The 24653-nt window shown below is 53.5% G+C and overlaps 3 protein-coding genes and 1 long non-coding RNA gene across 12 annotated transcripts in view; 1 reads left to right on the top strand and 3 right to left on the bottom strand.

Annotated features, from left to right (window-relative positions):
• SLC43A2 (solute carrier family 43 member 2) overlaps positions 1-2414 on the bottom strand; it is a 44901-nt gene extending 42487 nt beyond the window's left edge. For 2 of the 4 annotated variants that reach the window (XM_070390262.1, XM_070390263.1), the window contains exons 1-2: positions 1127-1306; positions 153-386 (exon numbers count right to left, since the gene is read on the bottom strand). In XM_070390262.1, coding sequence (XP_070246363.1) covers positions 153-386; positions 1127-1148 — 256 coding nt within the window. In that variant the 5' untranslated portion in view covers positions 1149-1306. Of the gene's footprint in view, positions 1-152; positions 387-1126; positions 1347-1588 lie in introns of those variants that run through there. The other 2 variants (XM_070390265.1, XM_005888239.2) reach the window with 2 other exon arrangements.
• On the top strand, positions 1913-5922 carry LOC138992132 (uncharacterized). Its single transcript, XR_011468033.1, has 2 exons — positions 1913-2050; positions 4572-5922. It is a non-coding gene; the product is annotated as an uncharacterized lncRNA (long non-coding RNA).
• Positions 5923-9668: 3746 nt separating this feature from the next.
• Positions 9669-21352, bottom strand: SCARF1 (scavenger receptor class F member 1). Of its 3 annotated transcripts, none has more exons than XM_070390259.1 (11): positions 20008-21349; positions 19708-19769; positions 19339-19440; positions 18013-18538; positions 15564-15782; positions 15034-15162; positions 14060-14163; positions 13320-13440; positions 11935-12059; positions 11702-11848; positions 9669-11046 (listed from the first exon to the last, which is right to left on the bottom strand). In XM_070390259.1, the coding sequence occupies exons 1-11, from the start codon at positions 20412-20414 to the stop codon at positions 10190-10192; spliced, it is 2799 nt and encodes a 932-aa protein (XP_070246360.1). In that variant the 5' UTR covers positions 20415-21349; the 3' UTR covers positions 9669-10189. The 3 variants fall into 3 exon arrangements, with proteins under 3 accessions (XP_070246360.1, XP_070246361.1, XP_070246362.1); XM_070390261.1 differs by having other exon boundaries at positions 10340-11046; positions 11702-11811; positions 20008-21352; XM_070390260.1 differs by lacking the exon at positions 15034-15162 and having other exon boundaries at positions 20008-21350.
• On the bottom strand, positions 20531-24574 carry RILP (Rab interacting lysosomal protein). 4 transcript variants are annotated; one of them, XR_011468030.1, is made up of 9 exons: positions 24099-24574; positions 23931-24024; positions 23736-23842; positions 23402-23647; positions 23001-23146; positions 22494-22616; positions 22211-22417; positions 21764-22044; positions 21454-21513 (listed from the first exon to the last, which is right to left on the bottom strand). XR_011468030.1 is itself a non-coding variant. In XM_070390269.1 (8 exons), exons 1-8 carry the CDS (start codon positions 24324-24326, stop codon positions 21369-21371), a joined length of 1179 nt encoding a protein of 392 aa, XP_070246370.1. In that variant the 5' UTR covers positions 24327-24568; the 3' UTR covers positions 20531-21368. The 4 variants fall into 4 exon arrangements, 1 of the variants encoding a protein (XP_070246370.1); XR_011468031.1 differs by having other exon boundaries at positions 21764-22002; XR_011468032.1 differs by having other exon boundaries at positions 21467-21513; positions 21764-21853.
• Positions 24575-24653: the final 79 nt, after the last annotated feature.

Below are 24653 nucleotides of genomic sequence, written 5' to 3'. Positions count from 1 at the left end.
TGGAGGGGGGAGGAGGTTTAAATGGGCCTTCTGCTAACTAGGAGGAGTTGCGCAGTGAGGTGGTCTTGCTGGTTGAGTATACACCGCCCTCGTCCCCTCCCAAAGCCCCTATTCCCGGAACGACCACCCCTCAACCCGGGTATCCGTCTCACCTGGCTCAGTACACAGGTAGGAGTAAAAGCCCTCCGACTTGAGCATGATGAGCAGCGAGCCCCAGCCCAGGAGGACTGCCGAGAAGAGGAGGTTTTCCACCACGGCCGTGCAGGCCATCCACCAGCGGCGCCGATGGGCAGTGGCCAGGGTGGGCGCCATGGCGAGGCGAGGCGAGGCGAGGCGCGGCGAGACGCGGCGACCCGACTCCGGCTCGGGCTTCTCTCTGCAGCCACCTGCGCGCGGACCTCGGCGTTAGCGCCCGGCCCTACCCAGCCGAGGCGGCCAACCCGGGCCGCTGCCGCAGCGCGCGCAGCTTCTCACCCCCTCCGCAGCGCGGGAGACAAGTGCGCGCAGCAAGGAAGCCCCAGCCCTGCCTCGGCCCTGGGCCACCCTCTCCGCCGCTGGCTCATCCGCCAGCCCGCAGCTCCGGGAGAAGCCGCCCCGGCCAGGCAGGAAGACTTCTCTCTCGGCTCACTCGGAGGGAAACTGAGGCACAGAAACACGAAATGACAAACGCATGCTCAGGGACGTGGAACTAATGCAGGCTCCCAGCAGGCCTGACGCAGCTTGGGAGCTGTCAGGAGAGGCAGCCAGAGGTTCGGATACCTGGGCAGGGGCACACCTTACGGCTGCCACTCCCCGGGACCCTCACCAGAGCCCGCCCGCCCGCACGCACTGGAGACCCTTCCCCAGACCCGGCTCCCTTAACCACAAGATCAGCGCACGGAGCTCCGGAACGGCCCGCCCGCGGCCCGCTCATTGGCCTGACGGCACAGGAACTGCCACGCCATTGGCCGCTGTCTAGGTCGCTAGGCGCTGCGGCCACGCGAGCCCCGCATGGGAGAGGCGAAGCCGGTTCAAACCGGTGGCGCGTGCCTCCTGCGCGACCCCCGTCTAGGGCCGTTTCCTCGGCAATTAGCTCGTTTCTATGGAAGCGAACCCTGCTCCTCCATCCCCTAGCTCGCTCCTGAACCTCTTCCCCGGCGGCTCCTCATCCATTCAGTCTCTCCTCCTTTATGCAGACATCTTCTCCTTACGCCCTTACTCCTGAACCTTCCTCTCCCCAGCACTCAAGCTCGGGACCCGGGTCCCCAGGATCCAGCTCACCCGGGTCCTACTGGTGTGTATCGGGCCCGGCCGGCGCCTTTTCTGCCCCCCCTTTATTCCAGCCCTTTTATTCCGACCCCTAGCAGAAAACACTGCCGCACGCTGATTGGCTGAGTCAGGGCTGGAAACAGGCGTTAACCAATCGGCAGCCACCCGTCCGCCCCGCGACGAGCAGAAGCCGGTTCCGGCCGGACTGGGAGACAAACAAGAGAGCTGGTGGGGGCAGGGGGCTGCGTGTGGCGGTGCTGTAGGTCTGCGGCTTAAAACTGGAGTCAGTCTGGCCGGGAAGCTCCAGGGGTATTCTCCCATCGCCTTTCCAGAGTCTTACCTGGAAACCCTCTCCCTGGATTGGGTCCTCTGCTCGCTGTTCCGGAGCTCTCGGACTTCCCCTAACTGCACGCGGGTCTCCCTCCCGAAGCCCGCTTAGCTCCCTGGCTCCGTTTTCCTCCGGCCCGCTTCGTAGTCCCCAGCTCTCACTGTGTGCTGAGCACCACGCCCGATGCTCTGGCTCCGCGTGGGTCGTTCTGCCTCCCGCCACCTCCCCACGCTATGTTGCCATCCTGTCTTCCTTGGGCTTTGTGTCCTGAATCCTCGCTCTTCTGCCTTCAGTACCCTGTCCAAGCGCTGTCTGCACATTCCGGATCCCCGGAGCTCTGTCCAGGCGTGGTGTGCTTCTTCTCTCCTGATTCACGACCCGCACTTCTGGGTGTCATCTGTCCGGTCTCTGGAAGGTGTCCCTCGGGGATCTCCACGTGGGAGTCTGGGGCTTGTCTGTCTCCTAGGACGTCAGGTACCCCCTCCAGCCTCTGACCCCCCAGCCCATTCCCACTGCCGGGTGCCACCTCTACTCCCTTACTCCCCGTTCTCCTTCAGATTAGGGGCCTCTCTGCAAGGTGGGGAGGTGGGCAGCGCAAAACTACTAGCAGAAATCAGGCCTCCGGGAAGACGCTTGGGGTCGGGAGAGCTCTAGGCTCCTGGTCTGATGAGCGACCTGGACAAGCCCCTGAGGAATTGCCAGGGCAGGGGGATGCAGCCTGGGCTCCGGAGTTTTAGCTCCAATTGGAGGTTGTCCCCCATCAAGGCACAACCCGTCGGAGGGCCCTCTGTCTCCCGCCGATTCAGCTTGGTCTCTCTGACACACTGTGGGAGCTGGTTTGTCACCCTAGGGCTGTGAGAGCCCCAGCAGCCTAGTGCTCCTAGACCCTGAGTCCGAGTGCGCCCCCTGCCGCCATCAACCTGCCGCTGGCGACCTTGCTCAGACCAAGCCTGACGCTCTGGTCTTGGAGGATGCTGGCTGGTTGCCTATCTGGTTGCCCCACCCTGAAGAATCTCCCCAGCTCACTTGACAAACTTCAATCAATCTTTCCGTCCCTCCCTCCTAGAGCCACCTGCTTGAGGGCTGTCTCTCAGGCAGTTGTTTCACACACATTTCTAAACTGTTTCAAACACACCTGTAAAGTAATTCACTTTCTCCCCCCACAAAAAACTGTACCTCGCAGATCATAGCATCACTGCCTACTCGAAGTTAGATACCGTGAAACATCCTTTCAGTATTTGTTGGTCACCGGCTGTTATTGTCCCTCTCCATCCCACCCTGACCCCACCCATAGAATCTGTATCTCCTAAATATTTATCTAATTTGTCCATGTGTGTCCATAGGACGGCAGCTGCTGTTCATAGAGGTTCCAATCTCAGCCACTCAAATCCATCTCTCCACCCCCATTCCATCCCAGTGAGCTTTGGGAAATGCAAATCTAACCTTGGTAAATCTGATCTCTGCTAAACGCTTCGGAAACTCTACCACTGGCACTGCAGGATAAAGTTCAAATTCTCCAACCTGACCCACACAGGCTCCTCCCCCACGGTGGTTGACCTGCCTGCTCTTAGTTGCTCCAATCACATGGAATTACCTGTAGTTCCTGCAGGTGCTGTTCTCTCACCTGTGACCCTCAAACGTAGTCCTTCCTGAAACAGCATGTCCTCTAGGAAGTCTTCCCTAACTACTCCCGGTGATTGTCTCCAGACTGTTTTGTAATTATCTATTCATCTGTTGTTTTTTTTTTTTTTTTTTTTGTACAGTTCTTCTGTGTATTCCTGCCACCTCTTCTTAATATCTACTGCTTCTGTTAGGTCCGTACCATTTCTGTCCTTTATCGAGCCCATCTTTGCATGAAATGTTCCCTTGGTATCTCTAATTTTCTTGAAGAGATCTCTAGTCTTTCCCATTCTGTTGTTTTCCTCTATTTCTTTGCATTGGTCGCTGAGGAAGGCTTTCGTATCTCTTCTTGCTATGCTTTGGAACTCTGCATTCAGATGCTTATATCTTTCCTTTTCTGCTTTGCTTTTCGCTTCTCTTCTTTTCACAGCTATTTGTAAGGCCTCCCCAGACAGCCATTTTGCTTTTTTGCATTTCTTTTCCATGGGGATGGTCTTGATTCCTGTCTCCTGTACAATGTCACGAACCTCCATCCATAGTTCATCAGGCACTCTATCAGATCTAGTCCCTTAAATCTATTTCTCACTTTCACTGTATAATCATAAGGGATTTGATTTAGGTCATACCTGAATGGTCTAGTGGTTTTCCCTACTTTCTTCAATTTAAGTCTGAATTTGGAAATAAGGAGTTCATGATCTGAGCCACAGTCAGCTCCTGGTCTTGTTTTTGTTGACTATATAGAGCTTCTCCATCTTTGGCTGCAAAGAATATAATCAATCTGATTTTGGTATTGACCATCTGGTGATGTCCATGTGTAGAGTCTTCTCTTGTGTTGTTGGAAGAGGGTGTTTGCTATGCCCAGTGCATTTTCTTGGCAAAACTCTATTAGTCTTTGCCCTGCTTCATTCTGTATTCCAAGGCCAAATTTGCCTGTTACTCCAGGTGTTTCTTGACTTCCTACTTTTGCATTCCAGTCCCCTGTAATGAAAAGGACATCTTTTTTGGGTGTTAGTTCTAAAAGGTACAAAAAAGATCTTCACGACCAAGATAATCACGATGGTGTGATCACTCACCTAGAGCCAGACATCCTGGAATGTGAAGTCAAGTAAGCCTTAGAAAGCATCACTACAAACAAAGCTAGTGGAGGTGATGGAATTCCAGTTGAGCTATTTCAAATCCTGAAAGATGATGCTGTGAAAGTGTTGCACTCAATATGCCAGCAAATTTGGAAAACTCAGCAGTGGCCACAGGACTGGAAAAGGTCAGTTTTCATTCCAGTCCCAAAGAAAGGCAATGCCAAAGAATGCTCAAACTACCACGCAATTGCACTCATCTCACACACTAGTAAAGTAATGCTCAAAATTCTCCAAGCCAGGCTTCAGCAGTACGTGAACCGTGAACTTCCAGATGTTCAAGCTGGTTTTAGAAAAGGCAGAGGAACCAGAGATCAAATTGCCAACATCTGCTGGATCATCAAAAAAGCAAGAGAGTTCCAGAAAAACATCTGTTTCTGCTTTATTGACTATGCCAAAGCCTTTGACTGTGTGGATCACAATAAACTGTGGAAAATTCTGAAAGAGATGGGAATACCAGACCACCTGACCTGCCTCTTGAGAAACCTGTATGCAGGTCAGGAAGCAACAGTTAGAACTGGACATGGAACAACAGACTGGTTCCAAATAGGAGAAGGAGTATGTCAAGGCTGTATATTGTCACCCTGCTTATTTAACTTCTATGCAGAGTACATCATGGGAAATGCTGGGCTGGAAGAAGCCCAAGCTGGAATCAAGATTGCTGGGAGAAATATCAATAACCTCAGATATGCAGATGACACCACCCTTATGGCAGAAAGTGAAGAGGAACTAAAAAGCCTCTTGATAAAAGTGAAAGAGAAGAGTGAAAAAGTTGGCTTAAAGCTCAACATTCAGAAAACAAAGATCATGGCATCTGGTCCCATCACTTCATGGGAAATAGATGGGGAAACAGTGGAAACAGTGTCAGACTTTATTTTTCTGGGCTCCAAAATCACTGCAGATGGTGACTGCAGCCATGAAATTAAAAGACGCTTACTCCTTGGAAGGACAGTTATGAACAACCTAGACAGCATATTCAAAAGCAGAGACATTACTTTGCCAACAAAGGTCCATCTAGTCAAGGCTATGGTTTTTCCAGTGGTCATGTATGGATGTGAGAGTTGGACTGTGAAGAAAGCTGATTGCCAAAGAATTGATGCTTTTGAACTGTGGTATTGGAGAAGATTCTTGACAGTCCCTTGGACTGCAAGGAGATCAGCCCTGGGTTTTCTTTGGAAGGAATGATTACTCCAGTACTTTGGCCACCTCATGCGAAGAGTTGACTCATTGGAAAAGACTCTGATGCTGGGAGGGATTGGGAGCAGGAGGAGAAGGGGACGACAGAGGATGAGATGGCTGGATGGCGTCACTGACAATGGACGTGAGTCTGAGTGAACTCTGGGAGTTGGTGATGGACAGGGAGGCCTGGCGTGCTGTGGTTCATGGGGTCGCAAAGAGTCGGACACAACTGAGCAACTGAACTGAACTGAACTGATTCATCTGTTTGACTTCCATTTTTCCCATTGACTATGAACTCTTTGGGGACATGAGCCATGCCTTATTCAAAGCTTACTATAACCAGCTCTTGATACAGAAGTAAGCACAAAATGAGTTTGTTGAATGAAACATAAATAAATGAAAAGATGAAAAGTGTCAGCTTCTAGGAATAAAGAACTCAAAGCTGGGAGAATGATGTAATGCCAATAATAATGACCCTTTATTGAGGGTCAAAAATTTACTAGGTGCTTTACATACTGTGTCATTTAATCCCTACAGTAACCCTGGAAGATAGCCACATGCCCATTTTCCAGAAAAACAAGCTTTAAGTAACATTTCCAAAGTCACAAAACAAGTATGTCAGAACTGAGATTTGAATCCAGGTCTAATTTGAATGAAATTCTGGGGTTTTTTTTGTTTTGTTTTCTGTGTATTTTTTTTGGGGGGGGTGCTGTGCCTTGTGTTTTAAAGTCCCCCCGTCAAGGATTGAACCTGGGCCAGGGCAGTTGTAAGCACCAAGTCCTAACCACTGGACCACCAGGTTATTCCCTGGGTTTGGGGGTTTTTTCCCCCAGTCTTTTTGTCAGGAGTGTTAAAGACCCCACATCAGCACTGCTGGCAAATCGTAAACAAATTATTATACCTAAAGTAAGCTACAAGGATATGTTACTCAACACTGGGAATATAGCCAATATTTTATAATTACAATTTAAAAATTGTGAGTCACTATAGTGTACAAGTGTAACATAAAACATTGTACATCAAATGTACTTCAATTAAAAAATCATAAATAAAACCACTAAAGTACTAAAAAAATGTAGAAGATTATTTTACTGATTTTAAGGTAGAAAAGGCTTTTCCATCTTTCCATTACACATGACATTAAACCCAGAAGTCAAAAAGAAAAAGATTTGTCTAAATTTAAATTTTTAATTTCTGTAGGGAAAAGGAGAAAGAAACTATAAACAGCATTAAAAGACCAATCACAAACTGTGCAAAGAATTAATATCCTTGATATAAAGTCACTTATAAATCAATGAGAAAAAGATGACTATCTCAATTGAAAATTGGGGAAAGAATATAACCAGCGAGGGGCGGGTGGAAAAAAGAAAAAAAAGAATATAACCAAATCATCTACAGGAAAAAATACTAATAACTGACAAAGATATGAAAAGAAGTTTGGTCTTAGAATAATCATAGAGATTCACTCTAAAAAAGTTTTTCTAATGTGGGCCATTTTTAAAGTCTTTATTGGAGAAGGAAATGACAACCCACCCCAGTATTCTTGCCCAGAGAATCCCATGGACAGAGGAACCTGGTGGGCTGCAGTCCATGGGGTCGCAAAGAGTGGAACATGACTGAATGATTAAACAACAGTTGAATCTGTTACAGTATTGCTTCTGTTTTATGTTTTGGCCCCAAAGCATGTGGGATCTTGGCTCCCCGAGCAAGGATCAAACCCACACCCCCTGCTTGGAAGGTGAAGTCTCAACCATTGGACCACCAGGCAAGTCCCAGAAATTCACATTTTAATGATACTATTTTTTTCATTTTTTTAGTGATTCCATTATATATATATGTGTTTGTGGTTTTTTTTTTGAGTCACGGAACAAAGCATGTGGCATCTTAGTTCCTTAATGAAGGATCAAACCCATGCCCCATGCAGTCCACTGGATCACCAGAAAGCTCCATATATGTATATATGGAGTTATATATTTTTATTGTGGTTTATTACAGTTATATCTTTCTCACTGTAGTTTATTACAAGATATTGAATATAGTTCCCTGTGCTATATAGTAGGTCCTTGTTTATTATCTATTAATATTTTATATATGTTAATCCCATACTCCTAAGTTATTCCTCCCTCCTTCTCCTTTGGTAACCATAATTTTGTTTTTTATGTCTGTGAGTCTATTTCTGTTTAGTAGATAAGTTCATTCATATCATTTTTTAAAATTCCGCATATAAAGTGATCTCATTATATTTGTCTTTGACTTACTTCGTATGATAATCTCTAGGTCCATCCACGTTGCTGCAAATGGCAATATTTCATTCTTTCTTATGGCTGAGTGATACTTCATTGTGTATGTGGACATATCTTTACCCATTCATCTGTTGATGGATACTTAACGTTGCTTCCATGCCGTGGATATTATAAATAGTGCTGCTATGAACATTGGCTGCATGAATGATGTTTTTTAAATCATTCATATCAAAATAGCATTTTTTTGAGTTAAAAACCTCAAATAAAAAACTTTTATCTGGGGAATTCCCTGGTGGTTCAGTGCTTAGGACTTCATGCTTTCACGGCTGAGGGCCCAGGTTCAGTCCCTGGATGGGGAACTAACCCACAAGCTGCATGGCATGGCCAAAAAAAAAAAAAAAAAATCTCACAAAAACAAAACACTTATCTGTACAACGAGTTTGACATTTTAAGAAGCTTTAACATGTTATTGCCTTAGAGATTTTTTGTGTGTGTGCTAAAATAATAATGAGATTCCACCTCTAACCTATCAGATTGGGTATGGGGAAACAGATACCAATATAATTTATGAGAACATAAAGCCATTCAGCCCTTTTTTGGGGGCCATTTGGAGTAAATACTCAAATATTTAATATTGTTACCCCATAACCCAGCAATTCCACTTCTAGGAATCTCTTCTACAAAAAAAACAGCACTAATACAAAAAGAAATGTAGACCAAGTTGGCTACTGCATCATTTATTGGATCAAAATAATTAGAAACAACCCACATCCCCATAGGTAGGGGATGGCTTAAATAACCTGTGTTATTTCCCCATGATGGAATCCCATTTTTTATAAAAAGAAGTAGTTTTATATTAACTAACATCAAAACATAGCCAGGATATATTGTTAAGAAAAATAGCAAACTGCAGAATGAGACGCTCTTCTGTTTTCATGTGCGCAGAAAAGCATCTGAAACGAAGCACCTAAACTGTTCCTGAGCTTCTCTACCCACTGGGACAGAGGGGTTTGATCTTTGTTTCCTGTCTGGGCAATGCAAATATGTGAGGAAAGAATTCAGGACTAGACCAACAGGCATTCCATGAAAATTGAGTCTGGCCCCTCCCTCATCCCACAGAATCCCTTGAGGAGAAGGGAAATCTGATTTTTACTCTAGACGTGTCTATAATGTTAGTACCTTTTATTTATTTTTAAACTTTTATTTATCTTTGGCTGTGCTAGATCTTCAGTGCTGCACAGGCTTTTCTCTAGTGGTGAGCAGGGGCTCCTCTAGGTGCTGTGCGCGAGCTTCTCGTTGCGGGGGCTTCTCTTGTTGGGGAGCACAGGCTCTAGGGCACGTGGGCTTTGCTCTGCAGCACGTGGCACTTCCCAGACCAGTGACCGAACTCGTGTCTCCTGCCTTTGCAGGCAGATTCTTTACCACTGAACCACTAGGGAAGCCCAGTACTTTTTAACAAACAATGTTGCTTGTTATAATTTTAAAAATTCAACCTAGTGAGAGAAGTAAAAAAGAATGTAGGAAATTTGGAAATTATGTGTAAATTTAAGAAAATATCTGCCGCACTCTCATCTCCCGGAGAAAAATGCCGTGTGATGCCTTCCTCTCAAATGTTTTTTACGCACATCCATCTTTTTTATTTCTTTAAAGAATATTTATTTATTCGGTTATGTCAGGTCTTAGTAGCAGCACATGGAATCCAGAGTGGGCAGGCTTCAGTAGTTGCTGCATTCTGGCTCTCTAGTTGTGGTCCGAGGGCTTTGTTGCTCTGAAGGATGTGGGATCTTATAGGTCTCTGACCAGGAATGGAACCCGAGTCCCCTGCATTGCAAGGCGGAACCACTGGACCACCAGGGAAGTCCCCCTCACGTCTTTTTTTTTAAGTCTATAAAACAGTCACAAAATAAACACAAAATGGAAGAATTCTAAACATGTATTCTGAGGCCAAAAGGAATGAAATTTGTAAAAAAGGAAACATGATTTACATGTAACAGGATAGCATGAACAAGCTCCCATATTCTTACACAACCTGATTTAGTTGGTTGTTTAGGAACCTTTCATAAGGAATATCTCTTTAATCTTTTATCATCCAACAGTGTGGTTGTTTCCCATTTCAGAAAAATGTCTTGCAAATGAAGGAAAGAAGAGACTGGGGCTAAACAGAGCCCAGGACAACAGAGAAAAAGTCCCTGCAGTCATCTCTTCCCTGTTCCTGACCCCATTCGGTGGGGTCTCTGCCCAGGCCTTCCAGACCCACTCCCAGAGCTCGGCTAGGACCCAGAGCCACCTGGCCTCCAGCACTGACATTTCCCAGTGAAAGTGCAAGGGGGCATGTCTTTCTGGCCCTGGGATCTTTTCCCAGCACAAAACAATCTGATAGGGGCAATCTGAGGCCTAAGCCCCATCCACCATCTTCCCACTCATGAAATTCAAGATCCTCAGGGTTCCAGTGGCCCAGAGATGGGTACGACATTTTCATACTGGGGCTCTTCCTGCCCTTCCTTGTCAGCCACCTTCTGGGGATCCTGTACTAGGGAGCCATCCTCAGGGGCCAGCTCCTGGCCACCCTCTGAGCTCTTGATGCCGCCCCCCAGGCTCCTGGCCCCTTCCTCTGACCCAGTCCCTGAAGACTCCAAGGCCCCAGTCAGCTCCTCCTTCATGGCTGAGCTGGGGCTCTGATTGGCAGAGCCAGAGTCTAGCCTGGGGCTGTCCTTGTTCCGACTCAGGGCCCGACGTGGAGGCTTGGGAATGGCACTCTTGACCTTGGGTTCTGCCTGGCCTTTCTGGAAGCTACCAAAACGGCGGAGGACAGACCGGACGGGGCCCTCAGGTCCCCGGGGTGTCCCTGCCAACATGTAGATCGTGGTGACAGAGCCTGAGCTTTCCTGGACACTGCCCTCGATGGCTTCCACACGCTCAGCCACTGTCCGGCCACCAAGTGGGAGCCGGCGGCGACCAACAGCTGAATCCCTGGGGCTGGCAGTACCAGGAGGGGCCCCATCTGTTTCCACTTGAGGGCCTGTGGACTCCTCAGTCTCCTGGCTTTCAGGACCTGGCTGGGTCCCCCGGGAGAGCCTCTTGGGCTTTCGGAGAGGGCTGGACAGCTCCCCGGAGCCTCGGCGACTCTGTGGTGCGAACTTGGTGCCTTCAGCAAAGGAGACTGATGGCCGCTTGGCCCTAGCGAGGCTGGAAGTGCGCGGGATGGCAAACGGCGTGGAGGCATCCTCAGGGGGAGGGAAGGGACCTCCAGCCAGGCTGGCCTCTGAGGATTCCGCTGGGACCGCAGGGACCATCCCTGGCAGAGGAGACAGAAGTGCTTGACTGAAGCTGGGCTGGGCTCCCCAATCCATCTTACTTACCCAGCTCAGCATCTTTTGGGAGGCCCCCAAAATGGAGCAAGGGAGAGGGTGAGGATGCAGAGAGCCTGGGGAAAGGGCTATTCAGGCAGAGGCTGCCGCCGCTACCCTCTGTTCCCACTGTTCTCCCCGACTTTGTGATAATGCCACACTCCAACCACGCTGAAACTCTCTCGGTGCCACGTGGCCATGTCCTTCTTACTTACTGCCTTTTGTGTACACTGTTCCCTCTTCCTGAAATGTCACTGCCATTTCTCCCTGTCCCTGGGCTAACTCCTACTGATTCTGCCAGATTCAACTCCAATACCACGAACACCGAGACATCATCTCTGACCCCTGTCACCCCTGACATGCTGGATTACGAGCACCTACTCGCATGGCCCCCATGAAAGCATGTATCACTCTGTCCTACCACCCACTGTCTCGTAGACTATACGCTTGCGCAGGGCAGACATCTCTCTTGTTCTCGACTGCATCCCACAGCCAAGAACCGTGATGGGCAGAGTGGGTGCCTGCTACACGTCTGCTGAAGGAATAAAGAAGAGGGTGTGATGAGCAGGCTGGCTCAGGGGCAGGAGGCTGTTTGGGGGCTACCTTCTTGGGGTGGCACGCAATAGGCAGGACCCTCATCCTCTTCTCCAGACTCGGAATCCGAAGAGAAGGAGTCGTCCGAAGCCCAGCCAGCGGAGGGCGGCTCGATGAAGCTGTGGTTGAAGGGGATCTCCGGGTCGTGGTGGGAGACTGCGGGGGAGGGGCTCCAGGTCAAGTGCAGCACCCGAGGGGACACCTTGACCCTTGGCAACCCTTGACCTTCAGCACCCACTTACCTGTCACCCAGGGAAGCTTGTGGCTGCTCAGGGGACCACAGGGCAGCGCAGAGCCCAGGCTGGAGGTCAGGGCCCCCCAGACCCGCAGCTTCATCCTGGACATGGCGGTTCCATCTCTCACCGGCCTGAGGGCAAGGGAGAGTGGTCAGTGTGGGAGAGCCCTGACTAGGGCAGGAGAAAAGGGCCAGGACCATTCTGACTCCACGGCTCATGTGACAAAGTGACCGTGTCTACCTCAGTTACTCTCTGTGACTACAGAGTAAAACCCAAACCGAGATCTGGAGAGAGAGAGAGATTGACCCCGAGATCCAGGCCTGACACAGACGGCAGCATGGCTCCAGAGTCACAAGGTGGCCAATCTGGCTCTGATTTAGCCTCTCTGGGCCTCAACTTCCTCATTTGTAAAATGGGGACAACGACTCCTATCTATCAGAGCTGTTTTTCAGGACCCAGCATAGCACCACCTACACAGAGGACTGCCCCCAAATGCAGCTCTGTGTGATTATCATCTTCGCTGAGCCCCAGCTCACTGATCTTTCTGGAAGTGACACAACCTCTGGGAAGCTCCCCCTTGTCCCCACCCCCAAGCTGGAAGCAACTGCTTCACTCATTGCCATTCCTCAGACAGACTGTGCACGCGTCCTGGTTCCTGAGTGAAGGGCTTCTCCTTTTCCCTGAGAACTAGGTCCCCAGGGTAGGGCCTTCTAGGCCTGCTGCTCTGATGATGCCCCCACAGACAAGAGGGGCATGCTCAAGAGGTAGTGAGTGAACTAACAGCACACCAGACAAAACAGAGTCCAGAAAATGGCACGGGCTTCATGCAGGCCAGTGACTAGCAGGGTCACCTTGGGTCTGTGTCCTCCTGGGAATTAAGAAGGCAAATCCCCTGTCCCCAAGTGCCTTGCTCAAAACCTCCGTCCACACTGCTCTGAGCTTCCAAGGGGCCGAGAAGTATGAAGAGGTTTCATAAAGGAACAAAGCTCTTGTGCAAAGAGTGTTCCCCGCAGCAGCCCCCCAGCTTCAATCCCTCCTCGCCTCTCCTTTTCTCAGAAAACCACGCTCTCTGCTGAAGCCTTGCACAGGCTTTCACGGCACTCTCCCTTCACGTCTCTTTGCCTCCCCGCCCAGAGCTATCCTGCTGCTTCTGCCTTCTGCCAGCCTGGTGCCTGCTCCCCCACACCCCCCACCCCTGGAAGCATCTGAGGAGGGCAGGTGGCTGACCTGGTGTCTCCAGGCCACGGCCATGGCCAGCTACCTCATTACCTCTGACCTACATGTGTGACAAGGTCAGCCTATCTCCATCCCAGAAAGGAAACCATAGATACCACCTTGCTTCCACCCATGGCCTGAGCTGTGGGGTCGGGAAGACAGGGGCCTGTGTTCACCTGTCCTTGGGGTCCAGCCGGGCAGCCCAGCAGCAGCAGGCACAGCAGGCGATGGCCAGGAGCAGCAGCAGCAGAGGAACGAGGATGCCCGCGATGAGGGCGGCGTCCTGACTATGCGATCCTAGGGAGGGTGGGCGATGGACACGTATTCGGGGCCTTCTTGTCTCCCGCACATCATGTCTCCTCTCTAGCTCTGCATTGCCTTCTCCCCAGAATCTCCCACCTGTGGGGCCCTCCCCTTCTTCTGAGAGATGTAGACTTAGCTCAGCTTGGAGGCCCCCTCCTCCAGCCAGCCTCCCTGCTGATCTTTCCCTTACTGATGGTCCACGGCCCGTTCCACAAACTCTTGCCCCAATTCTCAGGCCTGATGAGACACCCCAGTGTCCAGCCCTGTGTACCCATTTCCTGCGTGCTAGCCTGTTTTCTCAGGGGACCAGGGCTCTATCCTGTCTTTGGGGAGCTCCAAAGCACCCATACAGATTTCAGGTAGAGAGAGCATATCTGAAGTGGGCTTAGCCTTTCTAGCAAGTAAGGAAGTCCCAGAGCCTGTGTCGAGGGCCATTCTTTCATGATTTCCCTGGCAGACCAGTGGTTAAGACTCCGAGCTTCCACTGCATGGGGCGTGGGTTTGATCCCTGGTCAGGGAACTAAGATCCCACATATCACACAGTACAGCCGAAAAAAAACAAAGGCCACCCTTCCCCCAGCTACTTCACCCTGTACTCTTTGTTCCAGCTTACCCAGCTGGCAGGCCCCAGAGACAGGGTCGCAGTTTCCCTCTGGACATTCGCAGGGAACAGAGCAGTTGTTTCCATGGAAGCCAGATGGACACGAAGTATTGCAGCTTTGGGGGGACAGGGGAGATAAGTGGGAGGCTGGCTGAGAAGGCATAGAGGTGGGCAGGGGAAGGTAGATTTCTGGGCACTGCTCCCCACCCCCTGCCACACAGACTTCCCCTGAAGGATGCCCAGCCAGACTCCTCTGACCTCTGAGCCACATTCTAAGCACCCCACCCCTGGCAGTGTTTAAAATAATCCCTTAGCTCCTAAGCCCATCTTCCAGAGAGACCATCCACAAACTGCCTCCTGGCTCCCAGGCCCCCCAGGGTGCAAGCCTCAGGCAGGGTCCACCTCTCACGATCTTCATTCCATGTCCACTTGGCGCTATCATTGAAATAAGCAGGATGCCAGTGGAATCCAGACTTCCTCGAGTTTAGAGGTCTGGGCAAGGCCCAGCCCCGCCCTAACTCTCTGGGCCTGGGTCCTCTCCTCCGTAAAATGAAATCTCTGCCAGTTAATACTCTCTTCTGTCCCACAGGTGGGAGAACCTGACATTGGCGACACTGACATCCCCAGGTGGCTCAGTGGCAAAGAATCTGCTGCCAAGGCAGGAGGTGCAGGAGATCCCTGGGTTGGGAAGATCCCTTGGAGACGGAAATGGCAACCTGCTCTAGTGTTCTTGCCTGGGAAATCCCATGGACAGAGGGGTCTGGCAGGCTACATACAGTCCATGGGGTCACACAGAGTCAGACACGACTGCGCTGGTTCTACTTCTACTACTGAGCCCCCTTTGGAAGATGCAGACCCCACAACCAGAGGAATACCTTCCTAGTTATGAGTATGCTGGGTGGGCGGTGGAGAAGCCCAGGCAGGGAAGTTTAGGGAGCAGACTGCACAGAGGCCTGACCTAGGCCCCTCCTCCTCCCAGTCCTCACCTGGGCCCCCAGTAGCCAGCGTTGCAGACACACTCCCCTGTCACAGCATCACAGGCCCCCTGGACACAGGTGGGGCAGGTAGAGCCGCAACCCTCCCCAAAGGTGCCAATCAGGCAGGGGTCTTCACACCTGAGGTGAGGGGAGACTCAGAATGGAGAGCAAGGCCAGCCTGACCTCCCCCGCAGGGCCCCACCTATCTTACCCCATACTTCTAGATTTAGAGACCCAAGCGTCTACACATTCAGCAGTGAAGCTCAGGTGCAAGCAGGGCCTTGAATCTGAGGTCAGACCCAATAGGTGACAGACTATAGATCCCTGGAGGGAGATAAGGGTGGGAAGCCTGAGTAGTGGGGGGCCTGCCCAGGGCCCCATCATCACCCATGTTTCCTGCCTTAGTTTTCACCCAGAGGTGGGCCCCATGGGGTTGTGTGACTATATGCTTGGAAGAGGGGGCAGCTTTCCAAGAGGGAGCAGCTGGGGCAAGCATTTAGAAGGAAGGTATACCTCTCCCTGAGCAGCTGGCCCCTCACCTGGGCCCCCGCCAGCCAGGCTCACAGCGCTGACAGTGACCAGTGTCTGGCTGACAGGCCTCTCCAAGCCGGCAGTGGGGGCACTGCTGGCTACAGTTCTCGCCAAAGGTGCCAGGAGGGCAGGGCTGGTGGCACTGGGTCCCGTTCCAGCCCGGCTTGCAGGCCTCGCAGCTGCCTGTGTCTGCAGAGCACGGCTTATTCTGCTTGCAGTGGCCACAGCTGGGAAGAGAAGGAGTCCAGGGAGCCCTGGGAGGTGGACGGATGTCGCACCCACCCAGGCCTCCAGGGTCTAGAGAGCATCTTGGTTCCAGCAGGGCCATTCAGGCAGGTCTGAGCCTCAGTTTCCCCATGTTGTACAACAAAGAGGCTGGACAGACTATCTCTGAGGCTCTAGTAGGATTCCAGCCCTTTCCTAACCACCTCCCCATTCTGAGCCCCATCCTTCGCTGGATCCCAGGGTCCCCAGGAGTTCCCAGCCCAGCCAGGGAAACCAAGTTACCACCCCAAGCTCTGCCTCCCTTCTGCCCAGGGTTTCCTTCCTCCCCCTTCCCCTTCTTCCCTTCCACCCTTGCCACCTCAGAGGTCTGGCATGAACAGGCCTCACTAGTTTAGCTCCTTTCCCATTTTGTGCTTTATAAAAAGGCATCAAGTGCAGGTTTTCACCACTAGCATTTTATCTTTAGATTTTTTTAAGGTTTACTGGGTTATCATTGACATACAGCACTATTATGAATTCAAAGTGTGCAGCATAATGACTTCATATATATAGTGTGAAATGATTACCATGAAAAGTCTAGTGAACACCCATCATCTCATATGGATACCAAAAAATAAAGTTTTTTTTTTTTTTTTTCCCCTTGTGACGAGAACTCTCAGGATCTACCCTTTTAACAACTTTTCCACTAAGGCTTATCTTATCTTAATATCGCCTTCATCCTTATTTGAACTTTCTCCCTCCAGAGACTTAATTATCTAGGATCATGCGCTTGGATCAGACTCGTTAGTGGGAGAAGGGGAGTTCATAAAATCAATTTAACAGATCCTGACCAGAATTAAAAAAGGGAGAACAGAAAACATTTGGGTGTATATATATGCGTGTGTGTGTGTGTGTTGTCAGCTTAATTTTTTTACTTCAGTTTATATATTGCCCATCATATACATGTATGATATATATGTATATCATATGTATAAATAAACAAATAAATGGACCATAAAGAAAGCTGAGAACCGAAGAATTGATGCTTCTGAATTGTGGTGTTGGAGAAGACTCTTGAGAGACCCTCAGTCCTAAAGGAAATCAGTCCTGAATAGTCACTGGAAAGACTGAGGCTGAAGCTAAAGCTCCAAGCCTTGGGCCACCTGATGCGAAGAACTGACTCACTGGAAAAGACCCTGATGCTGGGGAAGATTGAAGGCAGGAGGAGAAGGGGATGACAGTGGATGAGATGGTTGGATGTCATCACCGACTCCATGGACATGAGTTCGAGCAAGCTCTGGGAATTGGTGATGTACAGGGAGGCCTGGCCTGCTGCAGTCCATGGGGTTGCCAAGAGTCGGACACGACTGAGCGACTGAATTGAATTGAATACATATATGATGGAATGTAAAACGTTTCTTAAAGTGGGTGGACCTGGTCAAAGTTTGAAAGACCCTGAGTGGCAGAGAGACCCTGCAATAGTCCTTTTGCCACGCGATTCGTTATGTTTCTTTTGTCCTATTTCTATGGCTTGCTAGGAGTATTCTGTTTAACAGTAACCAGATGAACCTACCTAGATAGCACATTGAAAAGCAGAGACATTACTTTGCCAACAAAGGTCCGTCTAGTCAAGGCTATGGTTTTTCCAGTGGTCATGTACGGATGTGAGAATTGGACTGTGAAGAAAGCTGGGTGCCGAAGAAATGATGCTTTTGAACTGTGGTGTTGGAGAAGACTCTTGAGAATCCCTTGGACTGCAAGGAGATCCAACCAGTCCATTCTAAAGGAGATCAGCCCTGGATGTTCTTTGGAAGGAATGATGCTAAAGCTGAAACTCCAGTACTTTGGCCACCTCATGGGAAGAGTTGACTCATTGGAAAAGACTCTGATGCTGGGAGGGATTGGGGGCAGGAGGAGAAGGGGACGACAGAGGATGAGATGGCTGGATGGCATCACTGACCCGATGAACTTAAGTTTGAGTGAACTCCAGAGATGGTGATGGACAGGGAGGCCTGGCGTGCTGCGATTCATGGGGTCGCAAAGAGTCGGACACGACTGAGCGACTGAACTGACTGACTGAAACACATGAAAGTGGTGGGCGAGGGGGACTTAGGGGCACCGAGGGTCTCTTTGCCCTCTTTCACCCCACCCTTGTCTGTTTCTGCGCAACCTTCTCCCAGCGCCCCGGCCTCCCCTCTCATTCTCTCCTGTTCCTTCGCACGCCCTCCTCCCTCCCTTCTCACCCTGGCTCACCTGTCGCGGCACCGGAGCCCGTACTGGCCGGCGGGGCAGGGCAGCTCGCAACGCACGCCTTGGAAGCCGGGCGGGCAGGAGCACTGGCCGGAGACGGCGCTGCAGCGGCCGCGCACGCACTCGCACGGCTGTCGGCACTCGGGGCCCCACCAGCCCGGCCGGCAGGCGCAGCGGCCCGACTCCTGCGCGCACGGCGAGCCGTGGCAGGCGCAGCGGAAGCTGCAGCGGCGGCCCCACCAGCCTGGCTCGCACAGGCAGGAGCCGGTGGCCTGATCGCACCGCGCCGCCGCGGGGTTGCACTGGCACGGGCGGCGGCACGTGGGCGACCACCAGCCGGGCTCGCAGCGGCACGCGCCGGTCTCGGGGTTGCAGCGGCCGTGGGGACCGCAGGCGCACGGAAACTCGCAGCGGTCGCCCCAGCGGTCAGGTTGGCAGTGGCACACGCCGGTGGCCGGTTCGCACTGGCCGTGCGGGTGGCAGGCGCAGACCTCCCTGCAGTCGGGGCCCCAGTACTGGCCCGGGCAGCCTGCGACAGGGCAAGGGGGGACGGAAGAGGGTCAGCGGGCTCGGGGCCGGGCACGGATGCTCGCCGCACGCCCCCTTGTGTGCCAGGAGGGACCCTCCAAGAGCCCGGGACAGCCTGTCCCCCTGGGGCACAGCTCACTTCCTGCCCCCGACTCTGAACCATAAGGCTCCTTAAGCACTGGCCAGCCTCCCACTTCCACATTCCTGAACACACTTAAGAGTGGGAAAGGGGCCGGTCTAGAGCCACACGAAGTGGGTGGGCCTGCATTCGGGCCCCTCCTCCCTCTCTTTGGGTTCCCCCCACCCCCAACTGTGTCTCTCCAGGCCTGGAGGCTGCCCTTGGGGTAGCCACACACCCTCAGCGTCTCCTCTCAACCCCAACCCGTGGCGGCTGGCTACCCTCTGGCTAATCTGCCCACCAACCACTTTGCCAAGTCCCTCTTTGTGCCAGAGAAGGTGGACACTCCAGTCACTCTCCAGACTGGCATAAGGTGTATGAGACTGAGAGCGCATTCATTTTGCAGTTGACCGGAATCTCCAGCATCTTTCAGAAAGTTGAAAGGGAAGATGAACAGCCCAGAACTGAACCTGTGGGAGGACTTTGAGGATGGCGTAGAAACCAGATGACTCAGGGCATCCCTGGGAGTGCGTCACTTCCTGTCTCCGGACCTCAGTTTCCTCAGCAAAGCTTGGAGGGACTCTGGCCCTGCTCTTGTAAGATTACTTTGCTACCTGCTTCACCTCCCCTCTCCCCCAGTCCTGTCCGGCCCCTTTATCCTTCAGGAGACACTCAGGACTCACGGGAGTTGCACTGGGCTCCGAAGAATCCAGGTTTGCACCGACAGAGGCCTGGTTTCACACATACCTCGTCTTCCCGGCAGGCATCCAGCCCCTCGCAGATGGCTGAAAAACACCCCACCCAGGTTGGAAGGACAGGGGTGTGGCCAGGGGACACTCTGTCCCTCTCACTGGCTCCCGCCGCCCCTGCCTCCCTCAAGGGCTATTTCCTCAGGGGCGGGGGGTTGGGTCACAGGAGGGACCCTGGCACAAGGGCTCAGGAGGGCAAACAGACCCCAGGGTGGGTAGGAAGGAAGGGTCACTGGGCTCTGTCCTCCTTTATCCTCCAGTGGCGGGTGGGGTGGGGTGGGTGGGACCATCCTGGCTACTCACGGATGGTGCATTCTCGATCTTTCCGCCTCCAGCCTGGGCAGCACTGGAGCTCAGCAGAGGGACTGTGGGGCAGAGAGGGGTCAGCTGGGGGGGCAGCCTGGCCCTGCAGGTGGATCACTGTCACTGGCCTCAGCCCCATCTGGTAGGGCTGGCCAAGGTTTCACAGCCCCACGTCCGCAAACCCTTTCCGCTCTGTCCCTAGCCATCCCACCGCTTCCAGGCTGTCCCCGAGCCCCTCCTGCTTTAGCCCCTCTTTCTTCATGTCCTCTTCCCCCCTCATCAGACTCCCACAAGACCCACCTGCTGGCCTTGCAGACGTGCCGCCCCCCGGCGTCCAGCTCAGACCCTGGGGCCCCCAGAGCCTCGAGCAGCAACAGAGGGAACAGCAGCCCCGGCCCCATGGCGGCCAGTGCAGCGGGAGGGCTTGGGTCAGTCTGGCCCCCACAGCGCCCAACCCCCTTCCTACTTCCTCCCCAGGCTTTTCCTGAGGAAACCAGGCTAGAGGGGCGGGCTGCCATGAGGCACCTCCCTGAGACAGTGGGCAGGCGCTGAGATGCAGACACCAGAATAGTGAAAGGAAAAGGGAAGGCCAATGGTGAGGGCTGAGTAGAGGCTTCTGGGCTGGTCTGAATCTGGAGCAGGCAGGAAGATGAGGCTGTAAGTCCCGGATCCCAGGACAGGCGAGCGGGTGAGCCATGGGAATCCATTAGATCACATTCCCCAAGGAAAGTCGGAGAGGGGAGAAGGCCCCCCCACCAGTGACAACCAAGGGGCCATCCTGGCAGAGCTGGGCAGGGGCGGATCACCGGCAGACAGACGTGGAGCTGTTTCTGGCTATCACGGGCAGTTGCTTTATTCCAACAGCTTAGGCCATCTGTACAAACAGCTGGGAGGAGGGCAGTTAGCTCTCCATTTCACAGACGGGGAAACTGAAACTCAGAGAAGCAGCACTTCTATCTGGCCCCCAAGGCTTGGCACAGAGGTATAGGAAGGACAGCATATTAAAAAGCAGAGACATTACTTTGCCAACAAAGGTCCATCTAGTCAAAGCTATGGTTTTTCCAGTAGTCATATATGGATGTGAGAGTTGGAAAATAAAGAATTGATGCTTTTGAACTGTGGTGTTGGACAAGACTCGTGAGAGTCCCCTGGACTGCAAGGAGATCCAACCAGTCCAACCTAAAGGAGATCAGTCCTGGGTGTTCATTGGAAGGACTGATGCTGAAGCTGAAACTCCAATAATTTGACCACCTGATGGGAAGAACTTACTCATCGGAAAAGACCCTAATGCTGCGAAAGATTGAAGGCAGGAGGAGAAGGGGACAAGAGAGGATGAGATGGTTGGATGGCATCACTGACTCAATGGACATAAGTTTGAGTAAACTCTGGGATGGACAGGGAGGCCTGGTGTGCTGCAGTCCATGGGGTTGCAAAGAGTCGGTCACCACTGAGCAACTGAACTGAACTGATAGGAAAGAAAGTAGGCTGAGCTCCCATCAGACTCGGACCAGGATTAGAGAAGAGCCAGGGAGGAGGGCAGGGAAGGAGGGAGCCTGGTCCTTTGAGGTCACACATCCAACCACAGACAGACTCCAAAGTCAGGCCTCTGGGGCAGCTGAGACTCCAGACAAAGATGTTCATTGAGAGCACAGCAGGACCCGTCAAGAGTCGGGGGCTGTCGGCCTGCCCACCGGCTCCTGGTGGGGTGGCTGCAGGGTCTCCTCTCCTCCTTGTAGCTGGCTGGGAGCCACACTGCTGGTCTCAGTCCCAGGGGCCTCTGCTTCACCCCGATACCACTGGCCAAAGCTGGGGGGAGACCAAGAGGTGTTTTGAGCCTGGCTGCCAGGGAGGTCAAGGACAGGGGCTGAGGGCAGCAGAGGGTGCTGTAAAAAGGGGACCCAGAGCAAGAAAGGGCAGCATGAGACAGGGGGCGGTAAAGGGGCCACCAGAGGAGCAAGAGGGGATGGGCATGCTACTTGCTTGGGGCAGCAGGAGGGAAGATGGGCCCCTCCACCCTCCACCCCTACCACATTCGTCCTTCCCTTCGTCAACATACAAACTCTGTATTCTGGACTCAGGGGCTGGGGGTTCAGAATGGTCTCCCTTATCGCTGGAGAGCAGGAGCCATGAGCCATCCTCATCATCACTGAGGCAGAGAAGAGTGAAGAGAGGAGAGAAGACGTGAGGGTCCTTTATCAAGGCCCTGAGGGCCAAGGGGAGTCCGCTATGTTCAGCCTTCTGTGCAGCCCCCAGGAGCAGGAAGGGGAGGACAGAGCGACCTTGGGGCCCCCAAAGCTGGAGTGAAGGAAACTGAATCACTTTGCTGTACGCCTGAAACTGTCACACAACACTGTTAATCCACGATACGCCAACATAAAATAAAAAGTTAAAAAAAGAAAGCTGGAGAGAAGGAAAATCTGGGCAGACAGAGGACATCTTGAGGCTTTTCTTTTCTAGCCAGATACATAGCAGGCCGTGGACAGGCCTGCAGCTACGGCCTTACCTTTACCTGCCTGAGAACAAACAGATGCAGCCAAGACAAGAAACCAAAGAAACCGAAAACCGACTGTGAAGAAGCAGAGTCAGGATGTGCAGCAAACAGGGCAGGTGGGAGCAGCTGTGATCCAGTGAGAAGGCGGTGGGTTCAGCACGGCAGGCTTGGGGAGGTGGGGTGACCAGGCCAGGTTAGCAGGTTCCAGAGGTGGCTAAGCTAGGTGACAAGCACAGTCTGAGGCAATGGGTTCAGAAGGTGACTAGGCTCAGTGGGAATGGAGGCCAGGACTTACCTGCTCTCTGCTTCCTCTGGAGTCCCTAACATTTTGGCCTTAATCTTCTTCCGCTGCTTTTTGACAGCTACCTTCATGGCTTCGAGCAGAAGCCCAGGGACCCGGTGGTCTGTGAGCAGCTCCCTACGGAGGAGGAGGAAGGGCAGAGACAAAGCGGTGGGGATGCTAAGAATAGGTCTCGACTCAAGTACCTGTGCATGTTGTTCCCCCTTTTGGGAACACTCTGCCTTGCTAACTCCTCTGCCCCTGAGCTTAGGTGTCACCCCTCCTGGGAGTACTTCCCTGACAGCCGCTGCTGCTGACCCTCAGCACTGGCCCTCCCCCGTGTGGAAGAAGATCCAGGAGGGCAGGGACTATGTGACTCACGTCCTCCAGTGCCCAGCATGGTGCCTGGCACACGACACCGTGGACGTATCAACCACTCAAAGAATGAGGCGGGTGAACCGAGGCCAGGGAACAGGTGCTCCTGGCGCCCCCGAGCCTCCGGGCCCTGCCCAGCGCCCTCACCGCTGAAAGTAGGCCAGCTCCTCCTTCAGCAGGAACACGTTGGCTTTGAGCTCATTCCGCTCCTGAAGGATCTGCTGAACCTCCTCTCGACTGAAGCTGCACTGCCCTGCCTTGGCGGGGAGCCCTGGCGGCAGTGGGGCATCCGCCTGTGGAAGGACAGGCTTGGTCAGGGGGCGCCTCGGTTGGACAGGGACGCGAGAGGACTGGCAGGGAGCCTCGGGAGGCCAGGGCGCTACCATGGGTGCCAGGCCGGGGCTCTGGCTGAGAGTAGGGGCGGAGGCCGGCTGGGGGCGCACACTCGTAACCACCTTCTAGCTAGCCTGTTGGCCCTGCTACGCAGCACAGCAAAACTTTCCCGAGTGCCCACCGAGAGCCGGACCGGTCCCTCACTGGGCACTCACCGGGTCCTCGGGGGTCCCCGGGGCTCTTGTGCCCGCGGCCGCCCGCTCGGACTCCCGCCTCTGTTCGCACCCGGGGCCCGCGGCCTGGCCCTGCACCGGCTCTGGAGGCGGCTCCACGGCCGCTTCGCGCCGCTGCTCTCGTTCGCTCTCGCGGTCCCGCGCGGCGCGTAGCTGGGTTTGTACCGCGGCCAATTTCTGCCGCAACTCCGCATTCACCAGCAGGAGGCGCTGCAGCTGCTCCTGCAACTGTGAGCGGAGCCAAGGGACTGGTGGGCGGGGCGCCTGAGGGCCTGCAGGGCCCCGCCCCCCGCACGTTGCCCCGCCCCGCCCTCACCGCCTCGGTCTCCTGGCTGCGCTGCAGCAGGTCGCGGTTGTACGCCCGGAGTTCGTCCCGCTGGCGGTCGGTCACCTCCTTGAGCTGCCGCAGCAGAGCGCGCTCCTCTGAGGAAGCGGCGTTCTCAGCGGCGGGCCCGCGAGAGGGGGAGTCCTGAGCCGCCCCGACCACGGAGCTCCGCAGGCCCGCACTCACCCTGTGGTCCAGAGCGCAGCTCTCTGCGGAGGCGCTCGTTCTCTTCTCGCAGCCGCCGCAGCTCGAGTTCCGCCTGCTGCGCGGATACCTGCAGCTGGGGAGGCCGCGCTGTTAAGGTCAGCCCCCGCTGGCCCAGGCGGGCGGCTGGGGAAGGGCGCCGTGACTTACCGAGTCCGGGGTGGGCCCCACGGCCGCCTTTTCCAGGAGCTCCAGCGCCTGCACCACCAGTGGCACGAGTCCGGCTGCGGCCTCCGGCCCGAAGCGGCGCGCCAGCTCCTGCAGCTCAGCGCCCAGGGCCCCCGCTAGGTGGTACACGAGCTCCGCGGCTGTCCCCGATCCCGCGGCCACCCGAGGCCCGCAGCCATGCGCCCCAGGCACCGCCCTTCTGGGCTCCATGTCCCCCGAAGGCGACCAGGGCTGCGACACCCTCCTCCCCCAACTGAGGCAGGAAAAAGCCAATCAGCCCCGGCCCAGGAAGCGGCTTAGGACAGTAGAGGGCGGGGTAGAAGCGACAAGGGAGGAGCGATTCAGGGAAAAGGCTGGAAGAGTCTCAGGGCCCTGGACCCTGTCCTGTTAAAGCCCCCAAGGTCACAGGAAGTAGGACCTTCCGGCCAGGAGTCCAGGAGCTGAGGCCCAGGGCTGTAAGTGGTCACTTTTGTCAAGCCCTCCCCAGTGTCCACACCAGGCTCCACCCCTGTGTCTAGAGTCATGGGGCCTGACTTG

The sequence above is a fragment of the Bos mutus genome, chromosome 19 (assembly GCF_027580195.1).
Source record: "Bos mutus isolate GX-2022 chromosome 19, NWIPB_WYAK_1.1, whole genome shotgun sequence".
Lineage (NCBI taxonomy): Eukaryota > Metazoa > Chordata > Mammalia > Artiodactyla > Bovidae > Bos > Bos mutus.
The sequence above is the reverse complement of the archived record's forward strand: the minus strand, read 5'-3'. Positions and strand labels throughout refer to the sequence as shown.